At 37.7% G+C, this 23,020-nt stretch overlaps 5 protein-coding genes and 1 long non-coding RNA gene across 7 annotated transcripts; 4 read left to right on the forward strand and 2 right to left on the reverse strand.

The window, feature by feature from the left end:
• The first annotated feature begins 373 nt into the window (after positions 1-373).
• Positions 374-5,005, forward strand: LOC111809902 (uncharacterized Rho GTPase-activating protein At5g61530). 2 transcript variants are annotated; one of them, XM_023696372.1, is made up of 11 exons: positions 374-552; positions 895-960; positions 1,098-1,207; positions 1,302-1,564; positions 1,652-1,714; positions 1,795-1,813; positions 1,945-2,043; positions 2,144-2,221; positions 2,303-2,547; positions 3,603-3,768; positions 4,484-5,005. In XM_023696372.1, the coding sequence occupies exons 3-11, from the start codon at positions 1,147-1,149 to the stop codon at positions 4,627-4,629; spliced, it is 1,140 nt and encodes a 379-aa protein (XP_023552140.1). In that variant the 5' UTR covers positions 374-552; positions 895-960; positions 1,098-1,146; the 3' UTR covers positions 4,630-5,005. The 2 variants fall into 2 exon arrangements, with proteins under 2 accessions (XP_023552140.1, XP_023552138.1); XM_023696370.1 differs by lacking the exon at positions 895-960.
• A 446-nt stretch (positions 5,006-5,451) lies between these two features.
• On the forward strand, positions 5,452-6,287 carry LOC111809904. Its single transcript, XR_002817333.1, has 3 exons — positions 5,452-5,812; positions 5,897-6,110; positions 6,201-6,287. It is a non-coding gene; the product is annotated as an uncharacterized LOC111809904 (long non-coding RNA).
• Positions 6,288-6,372: 85 nt separating this feature from the next.
• Positions 6,373-7,407, reverse strand: LOC111809903 (probable transcription factor MYB58). The gene is made up of 2 exons (XM_023696373.1): positions 6,818-7,407; positions 6,373-6,649 (listed from the first exon to the last, which is right to left on the reverse strand). Exons 1-2 carry the CDS (start codon positions 7,006-7,008, stop codon positions 6,385-6,387), a joined length of 456 nt encoding a protein of 151 aa, XP_023552141.1. The 5' UTR covers positions 7,009-7,407; the 3' UTR covers positions 6,373-6,384.
• Positions 7,408-7,917: 510 nt separating this feature from the next.
• LOC111809905 (probable isoaspartyl peptidase/L-asparaginase 3) lies at positions 7,918-12,134 on the forward strand. The gene is made up of 7 exons (XM_023696374.1): positions 7,918-8,089; positions 8,454-8,625; positions 10,135-10,199; positions 10,275-10,667; positions 10,738-10,796; positions 11,414-11,518; positions 11,708-12,134. Exons 1-7 carry the CDS (start codon positions 8,024-8,026, stop codon positions 11,925-11,927), a joined length of 1,080 nt encoding a protein of 359 aa, XP_023552142.1. The 5' UTR covers positions 7,918-8,023; the 3' UTR covers positions 11,928-12,134.
• Positions 12,135-12,760: 626 nt separating this feature from the next.
• On the forward strand, positions 12,761-16,247 carry LOC111809906 (derlin-1.1-like). Its single transcript, XM_023696375.1, has 7 exons — positions 12,761-12,976; positions 13,138-13,273; positions 13,357-13,430; positions 13,657-13,750; positions 13,973-14,101; positions 14,317-14,477; positions 15,821-16,247. Exons 1-7 carry the CDS (start codon positions 12,960-12,962, stop codon positions 16,059-16,061), a joined length of 852 nt encoding a protein of 283 aa, XP_023552143.1. The 5' UTR covers positions 12,761-12,959; the 3' UTR covers positions 16,062-16,247.
• Positions 16,248-18,286: 2,039 nt separating this feature from the next.
• Positions 18,287-22,388, reverse strand: LOC111810875 (putative kinase-like protein TMKL1). Its single transcript, XM_023697693.1, has 3 exons — positions 21,782-22,388; positions 19,277-19,345; positions 18,287-19,179 (listed from the first exon to the last, which is right to left on the reverse strand). Exons 1-3 carry the CDS (start codon positions 22,191-22,193, stop codon positions 18,590-18,592), a joined length of 1,071 nt encoding a protein of 356 aa, XP_023553461.1. The 5' UTR covers positions 22,194-22,388; the 3' UTR covers positions 18,287-18,589.
• Positions 22,389-23,020: the final 632 nt, after the last annotated feature.

Here is a 23,020-nt window from a genome sequence, read left to right on the forward strand (position 1 = left end):
GTTAGATATGTTCGTCTTATTTTAAGGTACTAAAATTAATATATTAAAAATGGAAAATACAAAATGAGCAGTTTTGTAGTTGAAAAACAAATTTAAAAATCAATTATAAATTGGTTTCATCGGGTAATTTATTATTTTGTAATGGTGAAATTAGAAAACCCAACTCGGCAACTGTTTATTGAGTGATCCTGAAATTGTTAAAGTGTTCCACGTGGCAAATTTCTATTTGTTTAAAGTCCGATTGTTTTTTTGTTTGCAACAGCAACCCATCAGAGCCGTCCGATTAGTTATTTTAAATTGGCTAGCTGAGGACTTTGAATTTTATTTTATTAAATTTAATTATATATATATATATAAAAAAAAGAAGTTTTGGGAGAGACATTCTTTTCTTCAGCTTCTGCAGTCTTAGCGCGCTTCTTTTTGCCTTTTGGGAATCGGAGGGTTCTTGTGCGATTTTCTTCTTCGGGTTTCTCGAGAAAATTCTCGTGCGATTCTAGGTGTTTTCTGCTTTGTTGGTAGTCGATTACGACTGCGAGCCAGAATTCTTTACAGGTAGAAATTTCGTCATGTTTGATCAATATAAACAACTGTGATTGATTGTCGTTAGGTTTCTTTTCCAGAGCTCGTGGGATTGTCTTGATGTTATCTCTGGTTATTCTGCTACTCTCTGATTTTTGTTTTCTTTTGTTTTCTGCTGTTAGGAAATTTAGAAGAATTAGACTTCATGTTCAATTTGTGATGTTATTTGAATGATCCTGTGGGGTAGTCAATTCTTATGGTTATGGTTGAATTGTGGTTTCTACTGAAATTGATATGACTGGCTTGTTTGCTACTGAGATGAGCACATAAACGTTGGCGGATGACTAAATTAGGTTTCTCTCTGATTTTTACCAGAAATTGATATGACTAGCTTGTGTTTTCCACTCAATCGGAGTTTCTATTGAACTGAGTTAAATAGTTGTAAGTAATAGTATGGGTCGATTGAAAGTCTAGGTGAACTTATACTGGCTTATATTTGACTTAATACATCATTTTATACTATTACTTGCGAGCTGATCTTTCTTTTTTGGACTTTGATGGGCATTGTTCTTTAACAGGCTTAATCATACACATCTTTAAGACGATTCCGGTTTTATTGTTGGTTCAATGCCTTCTGTTAATTCTTCTCAGTGGCAGGAGAAGGCTAGTGGTTTTTTTTCTTCATCAGGTACTTATTTCAGTACATAAAAGAGAAGTTTTTGTTGTTTGCTCTCTTGCAGTTCTAAGTTTCGCATGTTATATCTAATAATGGTACATTGTAGGAGTAAAGCTGAAAGAAGCTGGACAATCAGCTGGAACTTTTGTTGGGGGAGTTGCGAAGGATGCAAAAGGAAATGCTGCTGATGTTGCTGAACGGGTTGGTTCTTTGTTTAAGAGTCGATGGGCCCTCCTTCAGCAGCCAGCTACAAGACATGCTGTGCAAGAACGTCTAATATGTGCTGCTGCTACTACTGGCACATTCCTCAGAAAAGGTGTGACGGAGACAAAGGACAAGGTTGTCGTGGGGAAAGTTAAAGTTGAAGAGGTAATATTGGCGAAAAATTTCTATTCCTTTTTGTATATTACTTAGTGTGTAATTTCCTTTCATATCCAACGAGTGTATGTGTTTTAGGTTGCAAAAAAAACTGCTCAAAAGAGCAAGACAATTTTGACAGATATTGAGCGATGGCAGAAGGTAATAGTCCTCCTATACAGTTCCCCTCACTTTATATATTATACCCGACGTTTAACTCCTGTTTGTTTACCATTTTTCAGGGGGTTGCCAGTACTGATCGTAAGTTTCTGAAGTTTGTCCATTTAGTTTATTTAATGTTATTGAGTATTTACATGTCTGATCTCTCTGCAAAATCTTCTTGCTCGGGTCTGTATTATTATGTTTATTTTTTTCTTATTATGTGACTGTAGTATTTGGAGTTCCAATTGAGGTAACCGTACAAAAACAACAGTCAAGCAGGGTCATTCCACATATTTTGGTTAGGTGTGCCGATTATCTCGTCTTGTCAGGTATTGAATTTCAAAATTACATCTCTACATGTAATTTTTTGCATGCAACTAAAATTCCATTCAACGTCTGCATTGGCTTACCCTTTGTTTTCACTTCTAGGGCTAAATTTACCATGCTTGTTCAAATCTGACGGAGATGAAAGGGTTCTTCAGCGGTTGGTATCAATGTATAATCAAGGTAACGGAAATAGTTGTATGATTAAGTTTGGTCTTTAGTGATTTAACTTCAAAATGTGTGTTGAATATATACATTTGTCAGATCCCAATGCCCCCTTACCTGAGGGTACAAATCCAGTTGATGTAGCAGCTCTAGCTAAATGTTACCTGGCCAGTCTTCCTGAGCCACTAGTCACGTTTGAGCTTTACAATGAGATCAGAGGTGCACGTACAAACTTAATTGCCCTGCGAAACATTTTAAAAAAACTTCCCAACGTGAACTACATGACCTTGGAGTTTACTACTGCACTATTTCTCCGCATTAGCCAAAAAGCACTGCTCAATAAGGCAAGGACTCTCTCTCTCTCTCTCTCTCTCTCTCTCTCTCTGTGCATGCATGCCTGTTTGTGCACTCTTGTTTATGTAGGTTCATTTATGAGTTTTGAGTAGTGTATCTCTCTCTCACACGCATACACATACACATGTTCGTGCTTTCCTGTGTACACTCTTGTTTATATGGGTCTTTTTATGAGTTTGAGTTGACATGTAAGAACATATTATGTTTACTGGTTCTCGTCATGGCATGGGCTCTCTCTCATGGGATGCATACCTATGAGTGCATTCTTGTTTGTATTAGTCTATTTACAAGTTTAAGTCGGCCTGTAAGGACACATTTCTCAGTTTATTTAACGAAGTGGATATGATGATCTCTGCTTTCTTATGAACTTAGTATCTAGAAAAAGTCACTTGGTGAAATAATGCTGCTTGCTCGGAAGTACATTTATCAGAGGTTGTCTAAATTAATTTTACTACTGTTTGATAAGCTACTCAGTATCTAAGCACTATGTAGATTTTAGATAGAAAAGTTTTCATGCAAGGCTGCAAATTTCATATATTTCACAAGAATCGCTTGTTATTTGCAACATTGCAACCTCTATAATTATGGAAGCTGATGATGTCAGGAGCCTCTATTTCAAATTGTAAGAAGCAACCTTCAGGATTACAAATTTTTTGGCGCTAGCCAAGATTTCTGTTCTAGAGCCTTTTTTCCATAACCTTTCTTGTGATGAGGATTATATAATGTCATGCATGTCTTTGATGTTTTAGGCATTTTGGCTATTATTCTCTGTGGGACTATTTTATGCATGTCTCTTCAAGGATTTATGAATAAGTTTCTGGAGCATGTGTTGCCCATGACATTTAAATTGTAATCCGCAATATACTTCCTTTTAGATGATATATAAGCTTTTAGCTATTGCTAACTTCTTTCTGACGAGTAATTGCGATTTTTCCTGCCCTGAAAATTTGACACCTTCCTTTGCCTAACTTTTGATGTGGTTAATCTTCTAATGTCCTTAAATATGTTCTTAGTTGTGTTGCTAATTTTTGTGTTCTTTCAATAGATGGATGCTCGTAGCCTTGCTATGGAGATGACTCCTATAATAATGTGGCAAAATGACAAGCGCCCAGAGTTCTATCGGGAATTTTGGGATTATCATTCTAAAAGTTCTTCTGCAAAGTCCTTAAATAATACACCGCCTACTTACAGTGCATGGGACGTGCTTTCAGGTAACTGGGTCAATCCTTGCTGTTTGATTGCTTGCTTGCTATGTACTTCAATTTAGTTCACATCATTGGAAAAAGATCCTCGATCTTTTCCTCTTTTGGAATGAACATTCCATTCGCAAGGATTTGAACAAGAATGATATATTTTTCATTTACTCTTGAATAGATAATTTGAAGTGTTTCAAAGGACCTATCACCTTTGTATGCAAATAATTCTACCTAGTAAATAACAATTTATTATGATTGTTGTTTGATACAACTGAGGGAATGTGGAAGGTATAACATAGTGAGGTTGGGTAAATTCCAATCTCGACTCTGCTCTGCATTTTAGGACTTTTGAATAGTTTATTGTACATGGGCCTTTAGTTAGTCAGTGCACCGTTTTAGTACTTTGTGGTTAATTAGAAGCTCTTATAAAGAATTTGTCCCTTTCTTTGTAACCAGCATGTTTCATATATAGAATAAAGGTCTCTTTGAGCAACTCTAGCAAGCGAATCTGTTGGCTGCATCAGTTTAAGAAGTGAGTAGGGACATTTTGAACCACATAGCCCTTAATCGTATGCAAAATTTTGAGAACTCAAACACATATATTGTTAACAAGGAAAATAGTTTTAGTTAGTTTAATTTGTTTCGAGTATAATTAGCAAGCAAATTTTCTTGCCGGAATAGAATGATGGTCCCTTAGGACAATTCTCACTATTTTGTTTTTGTGCTGCAGAAGAGAGTGATGACACAGATGCTTCCTCTCACATTCCTTTGGATGATGCCGTGTCAGTTGACTTCAGTGCCATCGAGGTCATTCAGTGCCTCATAGATAATCATAATGAAGTTTTTACTGATGCTAATGAAACAATTTGGAGATAAATCAGCAGCACTTATTTCCTCAGGCGCCAATTATTCTTGGATGAATTCTGATACAAGTCTTATCTCTTTGACGCAGATTTACATCTGAGAGTAGTTTTCTTAGTTTGTTTGACCAGGTAGGTAAGTTAAACTTGACATTTATTCGGACGCGAGCAGTTAGAACAGTGAAAGAAACTACACTGCGATGGACAGAATAGAGCACATTTAGGATGCTTTGGTCAATGTTTTCAAGTTTTATTGTAATAACCTACCCGGATTTGCATGGGTTTCAATCTACTGATCTGAAGTAGATATTTCAGTTGTACATACAACTAAAACTGCTATTATATTGAGCGTGTGAATAACAATTCTACTTACAAGTGAAGAATTGGCATTACTTCTTTCTTCTTCGCATAAGATCGGGTTTCTCTGATTGTGACCAATGGGAGAGGCACTTGACTACGTTGAACACTCAAACTTGTATAGGAATTTCTTACTGCACAGCATAATATTTCTTTGGGATGCCAAAGAACTATAAGTAGATCCTGGTCTTATCTAACCATATGCATTCTTATCTCAAAAACAATATATACACCTCATTATAACATTAGTCTATTTTTAGTTTGATGAAGAACGTTGATAAGGATGATAGACATATTAGCATCAACGTTTAGAAGATAGCAAAAATAGGAGTGTTTTCCTTCTTTTCCAGTCCAGATATTCTATAGCAGAGTTTGGACTATCGTCCAAGTCAAAGTATACCCTCGATGTCGGCTCTTCGCCACCTGGGGCTGTAGTAAGTGATTTTGAGTGTGGCTGAGCATCAATTATCATCAATGAATCATACTGATGCCAATTCCTGTGACTATTGTTTCGAAGTCTTTCTTAGGTTGGCTTTGTTTTATATGAATAAGTTGTTGAACTTCCCATGCTTGTGCTGATTTAGAACCCTTAGTCCAGTTACTCCAATAATAGTATGCAGGAAATGAGTAACACAAAGGACAAGACCCACCAAAGCGAATAATAAGCCAATAAACTTAGACATGGATGTATTGCCTCATGAGCTAGTGGAGTTTAGTTATCAATGTTTCAGGTACAATGGTGTATCATGATTAAATTTCTAGTTCAATGAAGGAGGAGGTTGATCAAAGAAATCAAATAAATCAGCTGTGAAATCATCAAAGCAATCATCTGCAGTTGCATGGTAAGAGTTTTCATTCTTAACTTCTAAATTACTTTCTGCCTTCATCTCTTGTTCATTAGGCATTGAACTGCTCATGAACTTCAGGGAACTGTTTGTTTCCGAAGGCTCGCCTGGCTCAAACACGTCTTGCAAATTGAAAGGAGCGTGGTTCGGAGCCAGTCCGTGGCAGTCTGGAAACATTCCGATCTCTTGCGAGGAATGTGTGAATTGGGCGATGCAACAATGAGAAAAAGGGTCAAAGGGTGCTGCTAGCATGTGTGTGGATGGGGTTCCAAATACTTGATTTTCATTTTCCATAGTAAGCATATTTGACTGTACTGATAGCGATGGTATTTTATGCATCTCTGAGTTTCCTAATTGGAAAGCATTCTCCAAATGATCCTTCCAGGTTGATGATTGTTCATCCAGCTGAGAGGAGCTGGAGCTAGGAACCTGCAATTACATCAGCCATACTACAAAAAGTTACCAAAAACAACAGTCCAAATCTTCATTACTGACCAAGGTTAGACATCTACATGATCAAAAAGTTGTAGATTGGTAACTATTAGCTTGAGAAATCCTTTATGTTCCATCTAACTTGAATGGGAAACTGTTACCTCTAAAGCAGGCAATTCATAGAGTCCTTGAGGTTCCAAACTCCTCTGTTTGTTTTTCTGAGATTTCTGTGGTGGGATCTGCAAAATCCTTTCTAATCTCTTCCTCCTTGTACTCCAGAAATTCTTCACATCATTATCTGTTCTTCCCTCCAAATATGTCGCAATTTTCGCCCATTTGTTCCCGAATTGCGCCTGTAATTCGATCACCACCCTCTCTTCCTCTGCTGAAAACTTACATCCTCTGCACAAATATGCATATTCTTTACACGTTGGTTGTAGGAAACATCACAACTTCTTAGAGATAGAGACACCAAAAGGCATAGCCGACAAACATGATGATATCAAACTCATTAGAATCTGTCCAGAAACAGAAAACTGAAGAAACTCAAATTCAAATTCCATGACTTACGTCTTCAAGTTGGGTTGAAGTCTATTAACCCAACGGAGACGGCAAGATTTCCCAGTTCTGGGAAGAAGTCCTTTGGATCGAAGGGAGCTCCAGTCTCTTGGACCAAACTTATTGACATAGTTGACCAGAATCTCATCTTCTTCAGCAGTCCATGGCCCTTTCTTCATGTTCACACCATTTTGCCTTTCCATTTTTGAACAATCCCTCTCTTCTCTGCAACTCTGTTTTCACTGTCTTCTTCAAAGTGAAGGGCAGCGTCAAATAGGGATGTGAGAATGTTTTGAACTTCTTTAATTTTTTGCTTATGCTTCTCTGTGGTCGGCTCCATGAAAGTGTGGGAATGTTAGCCATTAGATTTCGATCAATGGATGAGAGATTATTGTGGTTCATTACTTAGTTGCATTGGAAGTAAAAGAGTTGATGAGTTATGTGCGCTAGCGAACACTGGATTTTGTTTCTTCCCACTTTACATGAGTAGCGGTTTTGACGGTTAGTGGCAAAATCCACAACCTCGCCCTCTTGAGTTATTGGCTTTAGAGAGAGAGAAAAAAAAAATTCTAATAAAATAATCCCTTTTTTCAAAATTAGAGGACAAAAAAATAGTATGAAATAATATTATTCAAAGTAGTTTTGATTTTTTTTTTAAAAAAAATAACTTATAAATCAATGTTATTAGAATGTCAAGAGAATTTTGATTTTCTAAGTTTTATTTTTAATTTTATTTTGNAACCCCACTGGAATAAACCTAATAATTACATGAGCTCAATGTAACGGTTTCTAAAATGTTTATAAAATTTGGTTATAATTTTATTAATCAAATTAAGAAGGGACAAATGAGATTAGAGATAGCTCGAATGATTTAAAGAGGATAATCTTTAACGCGTGTGATATGAGTTGTCATATTACCAACCTGTGAGGTAAATTAGAAAGAAAAATCCTTCTCTTTTTTTGTGACGGTCTCAAAAAAATAAAAAAAAAATAAATAAATAAAATCCCCCAAAATTAAGCATTCATTTAATAAGGAATAATATATATATATATATATATATTTTTTTTTTTTTTTGAATTCAATACAAATTAGAGATTTGAAACCTGTAAGCTGACGGGCTTACCACTCTGATAACAAAAACTTAATCATGTTGGAGCCAATTTATGTAATTTTTGATTCTCCAGTAGATTCCCACCACTACGGAGCGGCTTCTCTACATGGAACTCCTTGCCTCCAATAATCGGTTTCGAGCTTCCGCCTTGCTTCTTGTCTTGCTCTTCCAGGTACTTGATATCACGACCCAGCACCGTCTTTCTCTGTTCAATGCCATTTTCAATTTTCTGAGTTTATTGCTCGAAGCAGCTTAAAATCTGAAAGAGAATTTGAGAAGCACCCATTTCTTCACTTAACGAAATTTTGTAGCCCGATTCTTCAATTTCCCGTTCTAGCTGTTATGGGTTTTTGGGTTGAATGCAGATCAGTTATCTATACCATTGATCGGAGAGTTTTCCCATCTCCGATGTTCGTTTAAGTTCTTCCCCTCTTTTATAAATTCTTGGTTACAGGGTTTCGCTTGCTTATTTTCTTCGCTGAAATGTTACATTTCCGTTATCTTGGTGAAGTTTATATCGATTTTTGAGTTGTTAGGTTACTGGACGTGTAGCTGGAGAGTCAGGCTCGTACCCTTTGGTTGTAAGCACATGGCCCTTTTTGGAGGCTGTTGAAAGGGCGTGGAGTGCTGTTAATAATGGCTCCTCAGCAGTTGATGCTGTTGTAGAAGGATGTTCTGCCTGTGAAGAACTGAGATGTGATGGCACAGGTGGGCACTTTAATTTGATGTGGGTCTAAATATTTGTTCTCAATGTGTAGTTTATTGGCTCATTCATTTCTATGGCTTAGCTATTGTGATAAGATAAGGAATCAATACAAGGGGAATAAGATTCGGATTACCTTGTTGATCGAATATCTCAATACAAGAACACTTGATTGAGATTCGAATCACTCCAGAAACAAGATCGATCATGTCTAGCTTCAATGATTCTTGTTGATCAAATATCTCAACGCAAGAACACTTGTTTGAGATCCGAATCACTCCACAAGCAAGATTGATCATGTCTAGCTTGAATGATTCTACATGCAATCTAAACTACATAGAATTGCAAAGAAACTTAGCCATTGGCTAAAGAAAAGCACAAATGCTTCTTTCTATATTTTCCAAGTCTACCTTACAAATACAACATACATGGCTTTATATAGCCTAAAAAATGAAACTACTCAAGGTATTCCAAGAGTTGTAACATTCCTACTTTATGGCCATAATTAGCCATTATGTAAATGTAACCGAAATTAAATAACAAGTCTTAAAATACAATAACTCTAAATTACTCTAAATTGTAACCCACCCAAAATTTACAACAATCAAACTTCATTCTTCTTCAATGTAGCATGAGTTGAAACATCTTTTGATAATTTTGACAACCTTTTCTTCACATCTTCATTGAAGTATATTGTATGATTGATGTCTCTTGGTTCATATCATATTGTGTCTTGTTCTATCTTCTGTGAAAAAAAAATTGTTGAGCAGTTCACTGGGTGCTTTCTTTATATGAACAATATGGATTTGCCAAAAATTCTGAACAGTGATGCTATCTGGTTTTTGAAGTTGAGGTTGCTTTCTGACGTTGATGATAACATCACCTGTTGAGGATTGTTGGGAGAGGAGTTTTATGTCGGCTAATTAACGGGTTGTTCATGAGTTTATAAGTAAGGAATACATCTCTATTGGTATGAGGCCTTTCGGGAAACCAAAAGTAATGCCATGAGAGCTAATACTCAAAGTGGATAATATCATACCATTATGGAGGTTCGTGATTTCTAACATGGTATCAAAGTCATGCCTAACTTAGCCATGTCAATAGAATCTTCAAATGTCGAACAAAAAAGTTGGGACCCTTGAAACTGTAGTCAAAAGTGACTCAAGTGTCGAACAAAGGATGTACTTTGTTCGAGTGCTCCAAAGAAAGAGTCGAGCCTCGATTAAGGGGAGGCTATTCAAGGGCTCCATAGGGCTCCGGGGAGGCTCTATGGTGTACTTTGTTCAAGGGGAGGATTGTTGAGAATTGTTGGAAGAGAAGTCCCACATCGGCTAATTAAGGGGTTGATCATGAGTTTATAAACAAGGAATACATCTCCATCGGTATGAGACCTTTTGGGGAAACAAAAAACAAAGCCACGAGAGCTAATACTCAAAGTGGACAATATCATACTAGTTTAATGGAGAGGTATGTGCATATGAAGTGCCTAGTTTAATGTAATTTTTTATGAATAGTTGGACCAGGTGGAAGTCCGGATGAAAATGGAGAAACAACCATTGATGCCATGGTTATGGATGGGGTAAGCCTTCTCTGGATATTCACTTCCTGTTGCTCATCTTTGTATTTACTTTATATTCACTAAGGATATGCATAGGTGACTATGGAAGTTGGAGCTGTAGCCGCCATGAGGTATATCAAAGATGGTATAAAAGCTGCAAGATTAGTGATGAGACATACCCAACACACTTTACTTGTTGGAGAGAAGGCCTCTGCTTTCTCCATTTCAATGGGCCTTCCCGGACCCGAAGATCTTAGCTCGTCGGAGTCGATTGAAAAGTGGAACAAATGGAAAGAGAACAATTGCCAACCTAATTTTTGGAAAAATGTTGTGCCTGTCAATAGCTGTGGCCCTTACCACTCTAATGACCTTATGCTTGTTGCTGAGACAACATGTTCAGGAGATGATCCAATGAGAACTGTTGGATTAAGGTCGAATCATTTTGGTTTTCACAGTCACGATACCATATCGATGGCAGTAATCGATAAGGTAAGTTGATAAGTGAAGTTAATTCTCTCTTGTCATTGTATTCATATTAAAGATTTGTTTCTTGAAATAGTTTGGGCACATTGCTGTTGGAACATCCACTAATGGAGCCACCTTCAAGATCCCAGGCAGGTAAGTTCTGTTAGATGCCAACTCTTTATTCCGCTCTATTACCGCTAGCAGATATTGTCCTCTTTGGGCTTTTCTTCAAAGTTTTTAAAACGCGTTGTCTAGGGAGAGGTTTCACACCCTTATAAAGGGTGTTTCGTTCTCCTCCCCAACCGATGTGGGATCTCACAATCCACCCCCCTCCTTCGGGGTCCAGTGTCCTCGCTGGCACTTATTCCCTTCTTCAATCGATGTGGGACCCCCAACCCCCTTCGGGGCTCAACGTCCTTGCTGGCACACCGCCTCGTGTTCACCCCCTTCGGGGCTTTGGAACATCGCCCGGTGTCTAGCTCTGATACCATTTGTAACAGCCCAAGCGCACAGCTAGCAGATATTGTTCTCTTTGGGCTTCCCCTCAAAGTTTTTAAAACGCGTCTGCTAGGGAAAGGTTTCCACGTCCTTACAAAAGGTGTTTCGTTCCTCTCCAGCTGATATGAGATCTCACATCTACTGAGATGATCAAATCTCAGTCATTTTCTTTTGTTATTCCCTTCATTTGGTGGTTGGGTATTGCATAAGTAACCAGACGTCGCTGAAGCTTTTTGGATCACGCCTCTCTGAATCAACTTTCTTTGATGCAGGGTGGGTGATGGACCTATAGCAGGATCTTCAGCATATGCAGATAGTGATATCGGTGCATGTGGAGCAACCGGGGATGGCGACATCATGATGCGTTTCCTCCCGTGGTAAACAAACCATTTCTAGCCATTATTATGCAACTCTACTCTCTGAAACTCAACGCATAAGCTTTGATATGTTCCATGTAACGAACAGATTGATCCGTGTCTATTTGCTTGTTCAATAATTCTTCACTTTCTATCTGTCGAATCGTCCCATTTTGGTTGAATCTCGAAAATACTTCTGCTTGATTACAGCTATCAAGTCGTCGAGAGTATGCGACTGGGGATGGAACCGAAGGACGCTGCGAAAGATGCAATATCAAGGATTGCAAGGAAGTTCCCTGACTTCATTGGAGCTATTTTTGCTGTTAACAAAAATGGTACTCATGCTGGTGCATGCCATGGATGGACATTCCAATACTCGGTCCGAAGCCCAGAAATGCATCACGCCGAAGTTTTCACGGTACTTCCCTGATGCTGCAATTCTCTTTTCTTTCAACATTGAGGTGCCTATGATGATGAGTCTTATGAATGAAACATAAGCACTGCAAGTACTGTGTTGGGTCATAAGTCATAAGCAATAGAGTTGAAGTTGATATTGAGACATTACTTTGATGTAACGATCGCTGACCGTTCATGTGGAAAATTGATAGGAAGATGAGCACTCAAGCATTTATTTCAATTTTTACCGCTCAACTTCACAGGTTAACTTTTGTGAGATCCCACATCGATTGAAGAGGAAAACAAATGTATTCGAGTGTAGAAATCTCTCCCTAGTAAACACGTTCTAAAACCGTGAGACTAACACGTAACAGGCTAAAGCAAACAATATTTATTACTGGTGGACTTGGGCTGTTACAAATGATATCATAGCTAGACACTGAGTAGCGTGCAAACAAGAACGCTATGCTTCCAAGGGGGGTAGATTGTGAGGTCTCACCTTAGTTGAAAAGGGGAATGAACACATTTCTTATGACAGTTGGAAACTTCTCTTGTAGACGCTTTTTAAAACTTTGAGGCTGACAATGATACGAATAAAAGTACCGTCAATCCGTGATATGGGTTTTTTCATACAAATAAATTAATGTTCTCCAGTTGGATTTTCTATTTAAAATGAATTAATCTAATCCAAGTCAATGTCCCCAAGACCCACTTGTAGCAATTAATGATATTGAATAGACCATTATCCGGTCAAGAACAAATTAATTATATATATAGAAGTGGAAGAAAAAGGAACTGAGTAAGTCAATATCATTGCGTTGATTATTCAGACCCATCATATAATGGATGAATTTTTCCAAACCCTTCATCCTTCAAAGGCGTTGGTTTACTTCCAAGCGTAATGATTCAGAAGTTTTCATAGTCCACATGGTTTGCCCCACGGTTCCCTCTGAGACGACTTCCGAAGTCTTCCCTTCAACTTCTTTAATGCTCTATAAGCACAAATCCATGTTCATCGGTAGCTTCAACCTTCCCGTCCTGCTCCGAAGTTCCACAGTTCTTGCGAATGTCTACCCCTTTAGAGTAATCTCTCAAATCCCTCTTGATCTTTTCTTGAATTTTGATTTTTTTTTTCCAGAATTATGAGGATTTGATGAACTCCCATTTTGTGTTCTTGGTTAATTTGATGTATATCAATCTGTTGTGTAATGAGTATCATTATTGTCTTGTTGAACTTGTTTTAGATATTATCACTCACTCCCACCTGTGAGCAAGGTGTATGGGGTGAGCTGTTTGATGACCACTGCTGCTTACTATCTCCAGCTTTATGACCCTAAGAACATAGCTCTGATCTACAGTCTTGTAATTAAAAAGTTTCAGGTAATACAATTTTGTGGATTCATAGTTTCCAGATTTTGTTTTCTTCAATATGTTTTTGCTATAACTGCTTCGTTCTTGAACAGATTTGGAGGCTCATTACCAACTTCTTCTTCCTCGGCCCGTTTTCGTTTCGGTTTGCTTTTCGTCTGATAATCATGTAAAAACCATACCACTTTCAAGTGTTCATCTTTATTTTTTGAGCTAGAAGCTTAGAAGTAGGATTAAGAGTACGTTTGGGAATGATTTTGAATGATTAAAAACATGTTTGAGAGTGATTTTGTGATTTTAACCTTTTCAAAATCACTCTCGAACATGTTCTAAAACTAAAAACAATAGAATTTTTATGATATTTGTATAATAACTATGCAATTTGAACTTCACAGAGCAAAATATGGTGTATCATTGGAGAGAGGTCCCTTTGATAAAAGGACTGCAGACTATGTGTGGATGTTGATTTTTGGAGCTCTTTCACTTCTGGTGAGTTTGATTTGGATTTTTTGCAAATTGTTGTCCGCATCATAGAATATTGGTGTTCTTAAATTTCATTAACAAGAACAATGAGAAAATTAGCTATGATTTTGACAGTTCTTGAACATTTTGAGTACTAAGCTCAAAAATCCTAATATTTGGTACTTCCATAAGCCTTCAAATGATGATATCTGCTATCACTAATTGGTTATGCATTTTTTTAACCCTCAGGTGATGGCAGCCATTCCATATTGTTGGACTCCATTCATGGGAAGTTCTTTGGTTTTCATGATTGTCTACATCTGGAGTCGTGAGTTCCCAAATGCTCGTATCAACATCTACGGTGTCGTTTCGTTGAAGGTTAGTAACACATTTGAAAGCATGAAGTTCGTCTGAAGATCTCTTTAATTGGGATTTGATTGTCTCGTTTCCTATATTAGAATGTTTCTCCGTGTTTTGAAGTACTTGAAAAGTCATTCCAATCAGGCTCTAAGTTCGCCAACTTATGCAGCTAATTGATGATTCCGAATCTGGGATTTTTTCTTTTTCTCATTGGTAATATTGATATTCTACAGGGATTCTATCTTCCTTGGGCAATGCTGGCTTTAAATCTAATCTTTGGTGATCTCTTGATGCCAGACATTTTGGGAATGGTGGCAGGGCATCTTTATTATTTTTTGACTGTTCTACATCCTCTTGCTGGTGGGAAATTCAACCTCAAAACCCCTTTCTTGATGTATCCTACATACATTAATATGTACATTCATATGCATGCATATACACACACACACATATATATTGTAACGGCCCAACCCCACCGCTAGCAGATGTTGTCCTTTTTGGGGTTCCCCTCAATGTTTTTAAAACGTGTCTGCTAGGAAGAGATTTTCACATTCTTATAAAGAATGTTCTGTTCTCCTCCTTGACGAACGTGGGATCTCACAATCCACCCACTTTTAGGGCTCAACGTCCTCACTGACACTCGTTCCCTTCTCCAATCGATGTGAGACACCCCAATCCACCCCCCTACGGGGCTCAGCATCCTTGCTTGCACACCGCCTCTTGTCCACCCCCCTTCGGGGCTTAGCCTCCTCGTTGGCACATCGCTTGGTGTCCGCCTCTGATACCATTGCAACGGCCCAAGCCTACCGCTACCAGATATTGTCCTCTTTGGGCTTTCCCTTTTGGGCTTGTGTGTCAACGAGGACGCTAGGCCTCAAAGGGGTGGATTATGAGATCCCACATCTGTTGGAGAATGGAACGAAACATTCCTTATAAGGGTGTGAAAGTCTCTCCCTAACAGACGCGTTTTAAAATAGTGAGGCTGACGGCGATACGTAACGGGCCAAAGCGGACAATATCTGCTAGTGGTGGGATTGGGCTGGAGGATGTTGGGCCTCAAGGGAAGTGAATTGTGAGGTCCCACATTGGTTGGAGGGGGGAACAAAACATTCCTTATAAGAGTGTGGAAACCTCTCCCTAACAAACACGTTTTAAAACTGTGAGGCTAACGGCGATACGTAACGGGCCAAAGCGGACAATATCTGCTAGTGGTGGGATTGGGCTGGAGGATGTTGGGCCTCAAAGGAAGTGAATTGTGAGGTCCCACATTGGTTGGAGGGGGGAACAAAACATTCCTTATAAGAGTGTGGAAACCTCTCCCTAACAAACACGTTTTAAAACTGTGAGGCTAACGGCGATACGTAACGGGCCAAAGCGGACAATATCTGCTAGTGGTGGGATTGGGCTGGAGGATGTTGGGCCTCAAAGGAAGTGAATTGTGAGGTCCCACATTGGTTGGAGGGGGGAACAAAACATTCCTTATAAGAGTGTGGAAACCTCTCCCTAACAAACACGTTTTAAAACTGTGAGGTTGACGACGATACGTAACGGACCAAAGCGGATAATATCTGCTAGCGGTGAGCTTAGGTTGTTACATATGTCCTTGTTTTTTGTGTTCTTATTACAGTATATGCAAATAAGGAAATTTAATGAAATGAAGCTAATAAATTTGTAAGCATGGGAATGGGAAGCAGCGAGCTGCATTAATTCTTCTGTGAAACCTTAATGGCCTTCCAGTCACAAGCTAGTAGCATACTGGGGTGAAGGGACACAATTCAACTCTCCAGTACAACGTGACCCTTCTGCTGGCACTGCTTTTCGAGGAAGAAGTTACCATCTTAATTCTTCTCAAACGAACACCCGGGAGCGAACACAAACACGAAGACGCTCTTCTCCCTCTCCACCACCACCACCACCACCACAGCAAGGTTCTAATCAGCCTTCTTTCAGTGGCAGAAGTTATCGTCTTGGTAGCTAAGTCTTTCTCGAACCACATTATATATGATATTATTATCTTCTAGCTTTCCAAAGCTAATTGTCAAGTAAACCGTAACATGGTTTTATGAAACATCTTTAAGAACATGGAGAAGTTTAGAATCCATGGTTTGTAATGAAATATGTTTATCTGATATGCATAATGAGAAGAGTTCAAAACTTTTATCTACTTCTAGCTTCTTATAGACAAGGTGTAACGGTCCAAGCCCACCGTTAGCTGATGTTGTCCTCTTTGGACTTTCCCTTTTAGCCTTCCTCTTAAGGCTTCAAAACGCGTCTGTTAGGGAAAGGTATCCACACCCTTATAAAGGGTGTTTCGTTTTCCTCCCTAACCAATGTGGGATATCACAATCCACCCCTCTTCAGGGTCCAGCGTCCTCGCTGGCACTCGTTCCTTTCTCCAATCGATGTGGGATCCCCATCAAATTCACCTCCCTTCAGGGCCTAATGTCCTTACTGGCACACCGTCTCGTCTCTACCCCCCTTTGGGGAACAACCTCCTCGCTGGTACATCGCCCGGTGTCTGTCTCTGATACCATTGTAATGATCCAAGCCCACCGTTCAGCAGATATTGTCCTCTTTGGGCTTTCCCTTTCAAGCTTCCCCTCAAGACTTTAAAACACGTATGCTAGGGAAAAATATCCACACCCTTATAAATGGTGTTTCGTTCTCCTCCCCAACCAATGTGGGATATCACAATCTACCTCCCTTCCAGGCCTAGCATCCTCGCTGGCACTCGTTCCTTTCTTCAGTCGATGTGGGACCCCCCATCAAATCCACCTCCCTTCAGGGCCTAATGTCCTTACTGGCACACCGTCTCGTCTCTACCCCCCTTCAGGAAACAACCTCCTCGCTGGCACATCACCTAGTTTCTGGCTCTGATACCATTGTAACGGGCAAAGTCCACTGTTAGCAGATATTGTCTTCTTTGGGCTTTCCCTTTCGAGCTTTCCCTCAAAACTTTAAAACGCGTATACTAGGGAAAGATATCTACACCCTTATAGAGAGTGTTTCGTTCTCCTCCCCAACCAATGTGGGATATCACACAAGGATATATGAGTGAATATTATACATTTACTCTTTACGATCACTATTGAAATCTGAACCAAAAACTGAAGGACAAAAGTCAAGATGAGTATCTAATGGATCTAAAATATCAATGTTGGATGGATAAGAGCTGTGGAAGAAGCATGTGCCACATTCCTCTGCTATTGTTAGCTTGAGGGCCCTTAGTTGTAGAAAGATGAAGAAATCACATGGCTGTCTGACCAAAGTGGCAAATTTAATAGCCATTTTTGTAGGGAAAGAATCAGATGAGTATAGAAAAAAGTAGGGAGGGGAATACTCTTTTGTGGGTATCTGATTTCCCATCTTTTATTTGAACCAAAAGTGAAATTATTTCAGTATATTACTGTTGCAAATAGGGAAAGAAGAACATGAACGAACAAAAGATAGATCTGTTATCCATTTGTAGCGGTTCTTTTTTGGTATAGCAGTCTAGAACACCTAGTTAAAATGAACTCACTTATGGAGGTCTGCAGAATATTACCCTTAACTATCAGAAGCTACTGAAACTTAGAATGGCTATATGTTCGTCAATCATTCATTTTTTGTAACGACTCTAGTTTTCTACTAACCTAAAGTCTCTACTGTATGCATGATGTAACTTCTTATGTGGAAACATTCTTTTAAAACGCGGTGTGCTAGCAAAGACGTTGAGCCTCGAAGGAGGGTGGATGGTGAGATCCCACATCAATTGGAGAGATGATTGAGTGCTAATGAGAATGTTGGGTCTTGAAGGGAGGTGGATTGTGAGATCCCACGTTGATTGGAGAGAGAAACGAGTGTCAGCGAGGATGTTGGGCCTCGAGGGTGGATAGTGAGATCCCACATCGATTGGAGAGGGGAACGAAACATTTTTATAAGGGTATGAAAACCTCTCTCTAGCATACACGTTTTAAAAAACTTAAGGGAAACCCAAAAGTGAACAATATCTGCTAGCGGTGAGCTTGAGCTCTTACAATAGAATTGCTGTTAAAGAATATCTGACAGAAGGTAGAATCTCAAATTTAGAACTTGTTTATGAGTTGTTCTGAAAAACAGCCTTTTGCTTTTGTTTTAAAAAATTGCTTTTAAGGATAGGTTTTAGAGAAACTGTTCATAAATCCAAGATCTTGGGAAGAACAGCTTAAACTAATGTCAAAAACATGTCAGAAAGCTATGTTTTATTGAATCTTTGTTCTAAAAACCAGAAAGCTATTCATGTAAAACACTCAGTAAAGAACTACTTAGCTTCATTCATGGATCTTATAACAAAGTTTTCTTCAAAAATCCCAAAATGTTACACCTTCTTTAGCCCTTAGATGCCAAAACTTTGCCCCTTAGCTCCAATAGTATTCCACATATGTACAGCAGAATCAATACCCTCTCAAGACTTATACTGATACCAATGTGTTCTAAAACTCCCCCCTACGACCGCCTTCCATGGTTAAACGTACTCCACAATCCCGATTACGTTCCGATTTCATTGAGCTTTCGAAGCACTTGCTTCATACTAGGCCTAAGAGCAGGAGACGGCGAACAACACGCCATTGCAAGCTGAAAGAATTTGAGAATCTTTTCTTCAGTAACATTGTTTCCATCAATGCTGCTATATAGAAGTATTTCTGGATGGAACAGATCTGCAATTCTATGTCCAAGAACTGCATTTCTCATAAAGTTAGGCAAGTAAAAATCCTCATCGAAAGCTGGCTTTTCGTTAACCGGTTCCTTCCCCGAAAGTAGCTCGAGTAAGATCACCCCATAACTATAAACATCAGTCTCCTCTGTTGCATCCTTCATCTTGATCACTTCAGGAGCTTTGTAGCCATTAGCTGCTAAACCTTCAAGTACCTCTTGAGCAGAAGAGGAATTCAACAGTAGATGTAAACCGAAATCCGAGACATACGGTTCATAGTTCCGATCCAAAAGAACATTTTTCGACTGTAGATTCCCATGGATTGTTGGCTTTTGCAAGCCAGTGTGGAGATGATCCAACCCTTTCGCTATACCGACCGAGATCTTGTTTATTACTCCCCATCGGTGCGAGTCACCATTCCCATCTGCCAAATTAGCACACTTTGTTTCAGCTTCATGTGTTAGTTTAACAAGATTCTATCCTTATTGATTGGATGAAGAGAAACATATTAGCTTGCATACCTCTGATGAACTGAGCTAGATTTCCTCGCCTGTAGAATGGATGAATGAGAAGCTTCTCTGTTCTTGGACCTGAATAGAATCCCAAAAGAGGCACCAAATTTGGGTGTCTTATGGAACCCAAAAACTCAATTTCACTGACAAAATCATCATGCCCAGCAGTGCAAACAGGCCTCAGAAACCTAAGCAGCCGCACCGTGCTGCTACCTTGCAAGTAAGCCTTATACAGAGTTCCATGGTTGGCTTTGCCAATGACTTCCCCAGGAGCTTCCAAGATATCCAAAATGGTAAGCTCCTGCCCACCTTGAAATGTCAGCAAGTCTTCACGCTCCTCCGCCCCTTTCACACTCTGCTGGTTCCTCTCCAAGTCATTGAATCCATCGCCATTCTTCCCCTTTCCCCTTCTGTTCAAGAAGATGAGAAGAACAACAGCCAAACCCAGAACAAAAAACACTCCAAGAGCAAGATTCAAGAACTGGGTCATCTTGTTTGGATGGAAAAGTGTGGTTCTTGGAAGCTTAGAAACCAAAAGGGAAGAGTTTCATGGCTTTGGCAAAGAGAAGAGCATTGGATCAAGAGAAGAATAATGTTAATATTATTATTATGATTGCATTATGGGGCTTTTCAGTTGGCAGAGAAAATTGCAGAAAAGACAGATGTGAGCCATGTGATGGCTGTGTGTGATTGACGGCTATGTTTGTGCACAGACTTCGTAATTCCATTTCAACAAGCGAGAATGTCTCTTTGCTCAATTATGTCAAAGGACAATCATGAGCCTTCTTCAATAATGTCCTCTTCTCCTTCATCCCTCATGTCTATTTGGTACTTAAACTTTTACTGTGTCCAGTACGTTTTTAACATATTAAAAAATTTATATAAATTATAAATTTAGAGACGATATTTTAATTTCAAGAGCCTATTAGACACATACGAATGTTTAGCAACATTTTGACTTTTGTTTAACTCTAACCCGAGATTTTTGATTTATTATTGTTCGTTTTCGAAAGAATATGAAATTTTTTTGCCACTACTTTTCAATAACAGCTAAAAAGCTAGAGCAAATTTTCCTTTTTTTTTTTTATAGATATAATTAAAATTTTATAGATCTCAATTCTATTTTTCATTCTTTAACAAATTACAACAGTCAAATATAGAATTTTGTTAAATTAAATGTATAATTTTATTTTTTTATAATTTCTCACAAATGGTGAGAGAATATATAATTTAATAGTGTAAAGATTCCCTTGGTGATCTATCCAAGAAAAAACATGAAATAATGTTTCGAATAAATAAATGTTTATGAATATTATTAAATTATTTATCATGTGATCTCTCTCTCACACACATGGATCTACTCCCTTTTTTTCTTTTTTCTTTTTTTCTTTTATTATTATTAATATTAATTAATTAATTAAAATAAGAAAGAAAATTATGAAAAATACATTTTCTTCTCCTACTATTAAGATTTTTTTTTTTTTTTTTTAAATTAAAAAGTTCATTTCTTCTTAAAATTTGTACTAGAATTTTAATTTAGATTCGACACTTACAGACTCGACATTCTTCTATATCTACTACGACATGGTCACATTATTTAAGAAAATTCGTTAGAGACCACCCGTAACAATCTAAACTCACTTCTAGTAGATATTGCTCTCTTTAAACTTTTTTTTTCCTAACGTGTCTATTAAAGAGGTTTTCACACCATTATAAAAGAGGTGTGCACTGTTGGTAGAGGTCATATATAAGTACCTATCAAATTTTTTAAAAACTATTTTTGAACTATCGTATAATCAGTCTCATATAAATGAATTTTTTTATATATTTCTTATTTGTTCGAAGGGGTTGAAAAATAAATAAATTTAAAAATGGAAATATTATTAGAAGGTTCTCGAGTGTTTTTTAAGTTGGTTAGTGACCCACAAAAACAACTTTGTCAACACATAATCACACTAACAACAAACAAAGGACATTTTCATTGGTCACCATCCAACAAACCACATACTTTCATTTCCTTACGAAACAATAATTACCCATTAAAAATTATTTTATTTTACTTTTTTTGTTTGAATTAAAAAAAATATATATCAATAAAAGAAAGTGAGTTGTTTGAATAAATTTAATTTTTCAAAACGCTAAAAAGTAAAATTATTGTATAAATTTTTAAATTCTTATTTTAATTATAAAAAAATCAAATTACTTGGATATGTATGTGTAGTCAAAATATGTTCCTCATTATTTCTTGGATTTATATTACCAAATGTAATTATCAATCTTTGCCTTCAATTGCAAGCTTAGATGCTATTATTAATGATGATTTGCTAAACAAATTAAAGAAATAATTAAAACTTTAATCAAAACACAGATCTTAAGGGAATGTTTCTAAAATATAATTATATTTTATGTTTTCATATTCATTAAATTACGTTTTTAAAAAATATTTTCAAATTTAATGAATTAAATCGTAAACGTAAACTATCAAATTACGACTAAATACTANTGTTCTTGGACCTGAATAGAATCCCAAAAGAGGCACCAAATTTGGGTGTCTTATGGAACCCAAAAACTCAATTTCACTGACAAAATCATCATGCCCAGCAGTGCAAACAGGCCTCAGAAACCTAAGCAGCCGCACCGTGCTGCTACCTTGCAAGTAAGCCTTATACAGAGTTCCATGGTTGGCTTTGCCAATGACTTCCCCAGGAGCTTCCAAGATATCCAAAATGGTAAGCTCCTGCCCACCTTGAAATGTCAGCAAGTCTTCACGCTCCTCCGCCCCTTTCACACTCTGCTGGTTCCTCTCCAAGTCATTGAATCCATCGCCATTCTTCCCCTTTCCCCTTCTGTTCAAGAAGATGAGAAGAACAACAGCCAAACCCAGAACAAAAAACACTCCAAGAGCAAGATTCAAGAACTGGGTCATCTTGTTTGGATGGAAAAGTGTGGTTCTTGGAAGCTTAGAAACCAAAAGGGAAGAGTTTCATGGCTTTGGCAAAGAGAAGAGCATTGGATCAAGAGAAGAATAATGTTAATATTATTATTATGATTGCATTATGGGGCTTTTCAGTTGGCAGAGAAAATTGCAGAAAAGACAGATGTGAGCCATGTGATGGCTGTGTGTGATTGACGGCTATGTTTGTGCACAGACTTCGTAATTCCATTTCAACAAGCGAGAATGTCTCTTTGCTCAATTATGTCAAAGGACAATCATGAGCCTTCTTCAATAATGTCCTCTTCTCCTTCATCCCTCATGTCTATTTGGTACTTAAACTTTTACTGTGTCCAGTACGTTTTTAACATATTAAAAAATTTATATAAATTATAAATTTAGAGACGATATTTTAATTTCAAGAGCCTATTAGACACATACGAATGTTTAGCAACATTTTGACTTTTGTTTAACTCTAACCCGAGATTTTTGATTTATTATTGTTCGTTTTCGAAAGAATATGAAATTTTTTTGCCACTACTTTTCAATAACAGCTAAAAAGCTAGAGCAAATTTTCCTTTTTTTTTTTTATAGATATAATTAAAATTTTATAGATCTCAATTCTATTTTTCATTCTTTAACAAATTACAACAGTCAAATATAGAATTTTGTTAAATTAAATGTATAATTTTATTTTTTTATAATTTCTCACAAATGGTGAGAGAATATATAATTTAATAGTGTAAAGATTCCCTTGGTGATCTATCCAAGAAAAAACATGAAATAATGTTTCGAATAAATAAATGTTTATGAATATTATT

This window comes from Cucurbita pepo, chromosome LG14 (assembly GCF_002806865.2).
Source record: "Cucurbita pepo subsp. pepo cultivar mu-cu-16 chromosome LG14, ASM280686v2, whole genome shotgun sequence".
Classification (NCBI taxonomy): domain Eukaryota; kingdom Viridiplantae; phylum Streptophyta; class Magnoliopsida; order Cucurbitales; family Cucurbitaceae; genus Cucurbita; species Cucurbita pepo.

Bases quoted from the DNA above. Each gene is read 5' to 3' on its own strand.
- LOC111809902 (XM_023696372.1), top strand. From the start codon at position 1,147: ATGCCTTCTGTTAATTCTTCTCAGTGGCAGGAGAAGGCTAGTGGTTTT. The intron at 1,208-1,301 runs GTACTTATTTCA...GGTACATTGTAG, and splicing joins TGGTTTTTTTTCTTCATCAG to GAGTAAAGCTGAAAGAAGCT. The intron at 1,565-1,651 runs GTAATATTGGCG...TATGTGTTTTAG, and splicing joins GGAAAGTTAAAGTTGAAGAG to GTTGCAAAAAAAACTGCTCA.
- LOC111809905 (XM_023696374.1), top strand. From the start codon at position 8,024: ATGGAACTCCTTGCCTCCAATAATCGGTTTCGAGCTTCCGCCTTGCTT. The intron at 8,626-10,134 runs GTGGGCACTTTA...TTTTATGAATAG, and splicing joins ACTGAGATGTGATGGCACAG to TTGGACCAGGTGGAAGTCCG. The intron at 11,519-11,707 runs GTAAACAAACCA...GCTTGATTACAG, and splicing joins ATGATGCGTTTCCTCCCGTG to CTATCAAGTCGTCGAGAGTA.
- LOC111810875 (XM_023697693.1), bottom strand. From the start codon at position 22,193: ATGACCCAGTTCTTGAATCTTGCTCTTGGAGTGTTTTTTGTTCTGGGT. The intron at 19,180-19,276 runs GTATGCAAGCTA...CTAATTTGGCAG, and splicing joins TCTAGCTCAGTTCATCAGAG to ATGGGAATGGTGACTCGCAC.
- LOC111809906 (XM_023696375.1), top strand. The intron at 14,102-14,316 runs GTTAGTAACACA...GATATTCTACAG, and splicing joins ACGGTGTCGTTTCGTTGAAG to GGATTCTATCTTCCTTGGGC. The intron at 14,478-15,820 runs GTATCCTACATA...ATGGCCTTCCAG, and splicing joins CTCAAAACCCCTTTCTTGAT to TCACAAGCTAGTAGCATACT.
- LOC111809903 (XM_023696373.1), bottom strand. From the start codon at position 7,008: ATGGAAAGGCAAAATGGTGTGAACATGAAGAAAGGGCCATGGACTGCT. The intron at 6,650-6,817 runs GTAAGTCATGGA...ATATTTGTGCAG, and splicing joins CTTCAACCCAACTTGAAGAC to AGGATGTAAGTTTTCAGCAG.